The sequence below is a fragment of the Oryzias melastigma genome, linkage group LG24 (genome assembly GCF_002922805.2).
Source record: "Oryzias melastigma strain HK-1 linkage group LG24, ASM292280v2, whole genome shotgun sequence".
NCBI lineage: Eukaryota > Metazoa > Chordata > Actinopteri > Beloniformes > Adrianichthyidae > Oryzias > Oryzias melastigma.
In genome coordinates this window covers 6883244-6888984 of record NC_050535.1, presented here as the reverse complement: position 1 = coordinate 6888984, position 5741 = coordinate 6883244, and the positions used below count along the sequence as shown (strand labels likewise).

General features: G+C 39.2%; 1 protein-coding gene across 2 annotated transcripts in view; it reads right to left on the bottom strand.

Moving 5' to 3' along the window:
- Positions 1 to 5741, bottom strand: part of LOC112157865 (glutamate receptor ionotropic, kainate 2) — a 114091-nt gene that overhangs the window by 13510 nt on the left and 94840 nt on the right. For both annotated transcript variants that reach the window (XM_024290922.2, XM_024290924.2), the window contains exons 13-14: positions 5103 to 5320; positions 2769 to 2994 (exon numbers count right to left, since the gene is read on the bottom strand). In XM_024290922.2, the coding sequence (XP_024146690.1) occupies positions 2769 to 2994; positions 5103 to 5320 (444 nt within the window). The remainder of the gene's footprint in view (positions 1 to 2768; positions 2995 to 5102; positions 5321 to 5741) is intronic.

Sequence of the window (5741 nt, the reverse complement as noted above, 5' to 3'; positions counted from 1 at the left end):
CATTTTTTTTTTTTTTTGCCTTATAAATAATGCTTTTGTGGAAGCGCACCTCTGCTACGGCACTCGGAGACGATAACCTACACTTTTGCTCGTTAAGCATGTATATATGTGCCGCTCTTAAAACACACTCCTATATAAGTATAAAGCATGCGAGGAGCAGCATAGCCCTTCTTCATTTAAAGATAAGAGATATTTCAAGTATCCGAGTCCCCTGATTCCAGCTACTCTCATATTTCAAATGATTAATGATGGTCTAACAAAACAGGCCTTGGATAAATGCTAATAGGATGGGTCCTTAGAGAGGAGGATATGGGGAGTGGAGTCTGGGTAAATGGAAAATCGCTGTGCCTGACACACTGTGCATATACAACTACCTGACAGATATCCTACACCAGAAGACATCCATCATTCTTACAGTCTGGCCTCAAGTATTAAGGTGATCACTGTTTAAGTCAATATGTGCGAATGACATATTTGGGGAAAAAAGACATTTGAAAAGCTGACAAGAACTAAAAGGTTAGGACTCGCTTTGGTTTAATGGTGGGTGTGAAGCCTTATAGGTCTGTGGGACAAGTGCTCAAGGACAAAACCACCATTAAAAAAAAAAAAAAAAAACTCTCCCACAATTGCTTTTGGCATGAAAAGTGAAATCATTTTGAGCTAATGAAGTTAAGACCTTTTCTGTCGCCGAGGAAACATTCTGCCGGCTCTAATTTGCTTGTTGAGCAATGAACATCAAGATTGAAAAAAAAAGAAATGTGTTACTGGGCAGTAATAGCTTTAAGAGTGGGCGTTTTAATTACTAACTTTTATGGATTTAAACACTAAACAGCTTATCACAAAGTTAAATTGGATTTGCGGAAAGGGAAAACGGGGGAATTGATCCATGTCGTTGCTTCTATATGTAAAGTTTTTCTGCACCTATAGACTGTTTTTTTCCAGGCATGACAGTTCCATCATCCCCACAGAATCAGCAGCACAAGAGTCTATAATATTCACTGAAGACCTGTCAGCTGGCAACACTTCTTGAAACTTGAAATAGTTTCAGGCAGGTCGCTCGGCTTTACTAAATTGTTGCTGTAATTTATTTTGGATGCAGCCTCTCTGCGTCATCCCGAGATTATATGATGGTTTTGATTAGGGCTGAGTTGTGGGAGAGCTGTAAACAGGTGTAAGTGCTCATCGCATTCTCTCTGAAGGGCTTTTTAGTTGTGATTTAATGACCAAAAACATCTCAGTACAGAGCAAGTCAAAGGGAATTACACCGCCTCTGCTTTCAAGTTGCTCCACGCTTGTAATGCTTCGCACTCACTGCCTCGCCTTCTGTGACCCCCAAGTAGAACCAAGAAAAAGATTTGGATTTTGCTTTTGGGGAAAATCTTCTTCAGGCTATAAGCTGCTGGCACAAAAATGTTCGCTTTCAGTCATTTACTTTTTTTTTATTAAGTTAAAGCTCTTAGATCATATGTCAAAGTCAAGGCCCGAGGGCCGGATCTATTTTCTGAGTTTAGCTAATATTTCAGCTACATATTAGCTGTTTTTTCGGCTATTTTGAAGATTAGCTATTTTTTTCAGCTATATGCTATTTATTTTTGACTAACCTAAGTTTTTTTTTGTTTGTTTTTAGACTGTTTTGGATTTCAGCTAATATTTCAGCTACATACTAGTAGTTTTTTTAGGTAATTTTGAAGGTTACCCATTTTTTTCAGCGACGTCCTAATTGGTTTGGATAACCTCAGTTTTCTTTTTTTTAATTTTAGACTGTTTTGGATTTCAGCTAATATTTCAGCTACATACTAGTAGTTTTTTCAGGTAATTTTTAAGGTTAGCTATTTTTTTCAGAGACGTGCTAAGTGGTTTGGATAACCTCGGTTTTCTTTTTTTTCGTTTTTAGGCTGTTTTGGATTTCAGCTAATATTTCAGCTACATACTAGAGGTTTTTTTAGGTGATTTTGAAGGTTAGCTATTTTTTTCAACGACGTGCTAATTGGTTTGGATAACCTCAGTTTTCTTCTTTTTTTTAGATTGTTTTCGATTTCAGCTAATATTTCAGCTACATACTAGAGGTTTTTTTAGGTGGTTTTGAAGGTGAGCTATTTTTTTTCAGCGACATGCTAATTGGTTTGGATAACCTCGGTTTTCTTTTTTTTTCTTTTTTTAGGCCGTTTTGGAGTCAAGCTAATATTTCAGCTACATACTAGCTGTTTTGGCTAATTCAGGCTTTTTTCAGTTTTCTTAGGGTATTTCAAAGTTTACCAATTTTTTCAGCTTCATGCTAGTTGTTTTGGCTAACCTAAGTTTTCTTTTTTTTAATTTTTTATATCTAATATTTTAGAAGGCGATCAGCTTCCGCGTTTTCAGCTATTAGCTTCATTGTTTTCAGCTATCAGTATAAGCATTTTTAGCTATCAATTTCAGCAGCCAAATTTAGCTTACAGCATTCACACTAGCATTGTCGCAGGTAATGCTTTACATCTAGTTCATAATTATGTTAAAAATGTACGTTTTTAAAGTTTAAAAATTTTTGTTTTGGTGTGTTCAATAAATGTTTATCCTGTCCGACCCGCGACCTAAGGTGTGTTTTGGATTTTGGCCCCCTGTGCGATTGAGTTTGACCCCCCCCTGTATTAGATCCTCCTATGTTGAAACATCATCAATCAATAGAGATTCACGCCGTCATTTATCAACCACTCCATGTTCCGCTGAAGATGTAATAATAGCATCTCTGACCCAAATAACACAGTAAGGAACACAGTGGTGTGACTTACCCATAGGTGTTCCCACTCCATAGGCTCTGGAGTCGATGAGGCCTCCGATCTGTGTGAGGTTGCAGTTGCGCTGCGTGACAAACTCAATGGTGGTGGACTCCATGAGAAAAGCATAGTCGGAGGTCAGGACACGTTGGATGCCCTCCTCCACATTCTTCACCATCACAGACTGCCTCCTGCTGTTCATAAACTCCCACATCTTGTCATAGGTGGAGATTTTTGTTTTCTGTATGAAAGCACAGCAAAAACTCAGGAAAGACAGAAAAGGAATGGATTCAGTTCTATTTTGCGGCTTGTTTTTCTCACTTTTCAATGTATTAAATGAGCAGAATTTTTAGGAGTTTTCTAAGCTGATTTTATTTATCATTTAATGCCACCTAAAATTTCCAAATACAGCTGGTTCCATAAATTTAACAGGCCAAATTCATGGGTCTGATTTACCAAAAGATGCTCAGATTTTTTAAAAGTCCCATTTCGATCATCTTTTGATCTATTTTCAAAGCGTTCCCAGTGGTTTTTAATTATAATTTTGCAGATTTTAGATGAAATTTAAACTTTTTTTTGTGATTTTCTAGGTCATAGTTTCTTCAGAGTGGCAGTAATTTACAAAAAAATGAGTTGGCTGCAGATAAGATAGTCCTCAGACATCATAAATCCTGACGTGGAAATTCCACAAGTTTTCCAAATTGTAGCATCTTTTATTAAAACGTTTTAAACCTTTAACACCAGAGCTCCGGTGTTTGGTCTTTGATTTAATGTAACTTTTCAAACGTTAACGCTTTTTCACATTGATCGCATATGGAGTTGATGTATGTCAAAGGACACGTAGGCTTTGACAGACACAACATGAACTTTTTGAAGCTATAAAACCCATGTTGTTATGCATTTCCGAGCGCTAGCAGCTCCTCGCTAACGTAGCTAATAGTCAATGACATTGATGACATCATCAAAGGATAGTAACATCCAAATATAAAGACATTACTTTTCTATCACTTTCCATTTGGAAGACTAAACGTAGAGGTAGTGGGAAGCCATTGGGTAGAATTCGGATTAGGGTTTAGCTAAATTATCCTTTTTCGACAAAAAAAAAAACAAAACACTTTCAGTTTAGACTAATGATGTCTAGGTGCCATCTTGTTATCTACACCTCTCTTTTAGAAATTGGCCTCTTAGCTGTGGGCTGGACTGTTGGTTGGAAGTAAGCCGGCCCCCATTTCCCATCATCCCTCTGTTCACGCGCTTTCCCGCTAGCTTACAGCCTCTTACAACCCCAACGTAGCATTACCAGAGCGACAAAAACCCCATGTTATTAGGTATTTCTGAGCGCTAGCAGCTTTGTGCTAACGTAGCTGACAGTCGACTACTGATGACATCATCGAGTGGGAGTAACGTCAGAATATTCTTTCACTCTCTATTCTTACTCTCTACGTTTGGAGGGCTAAATGTAGGGGTAGGGAGAAGCTGAAGGGGTAGAATTTGGATTTTGCCTTAGCTGACAGTCAACTACTGATGACATCATCGAGTGGGAGTAACGTCAGAATCTGAAGACACTATTTTTCCATAACTCTACGTTTGGAGGGCTAAATGTAGGGGTAGGGGAAGCTGAAGGGGTAGAATTTTAAGAACTTTTTCTGACAAAAAAAACAAAACAAAAAAACTTCCAGACTTCCAGTTTAGACTAGTCATGTCTGGGTGCCATCTTGTTATTTACAACCAGGTCCTTTCGTAAAAATGACCTGTTGGTGGAAAGTAAGCCAGCCCCCATTTCCCATCATCCCTCTGTTTACACACTTTTCAGCTAGCTTACAGCCTCTTACAACCCCAACATAGCATTATCGTTGCAACAAATATACTACAATACTGGAGCTATCCAGCTGAGAAATGCAATTTTAAGCTTAATTTTCTTTAAATATGTCTTCTTTCAGGATAAAAATGCATCAAAAACATGTTAAAAGCATGATTTTCCTTGGAAAGTGTCTTCAAAAAGAGGTGTTTGCTGTTTGCTGCACCACACAAACTCTTAAATCATGACATCACCCACATATTTTCTAACCGTCACAGAGGAGCCCCAACTTAATGCATATTGCTTTACCATTAATCTGTTTCCTAAATGGGACAACAATTCACTAAATGGAAATCATTCTCTATTAGATAAGGCTCGGGACCGGCGCTCACGGCTGCATTCATTAAGAAAATGTTTGTTGAAGTCATGAGTCAACGTCTATCAGGGGATTCTTATTTGTTCTAATGACATACTGGTGTCTCGAGCAGCACTTGCTCTGCACGGACTCCTGGAAAATGAAAATCACTCCGCATTTGGCAGAACCCGGCTACCTTGAAAAATGTCATCGTGGCGCCGTCTTCCACCACCCCGTACGGGATTTTAGTTTGTTTGGCCAGGTCGTCGGCGGAGTCTATCGGTGACTCCATCCTCTCCACAGTGAGGAAGGCAGCCAAGTTAGCTGTATATGAGGAAATGATGATGAGGGTGAAGAACCACCAGATGCCTCCCACTATTCGCGTCGACAGGGCCTTGGGCATGAGCTCCGAGCCTAAGGTGAAGGAGGCGGCAGGAGAGAATGTCACGCTGAAAAACACTTTTACCTGCACAAATAGAACCTGGTTATGTTGTGGTGAGGAGTTTAACTTCTATCAGGTAAATGTAGCTTTAAAGGAGCCATACCACAAAAAAACAGCTTTTAAGTATATTATATTGTTCATTCCTCACTATAAAGAACCCGAAAGCGGTCTTCAGACGGGTGTTTGTTACTTTAGACCCAGGGCTCCTTTAGAAATCCACCCCACCTCCCGTCGGGCCCAGTTGTGTAGACGTCAAGTGTGTTTGATGGCCGGGCCAAGTAAAGGCAGATTTATGGTATGTGTGTCCATCTTAGAAAACATTTGGAAACTGTTAATTTTCATGAGAGAAACGAAGAAAGAAAGGTGCGGGGTCAAATCAGGATCAGCGTAAAG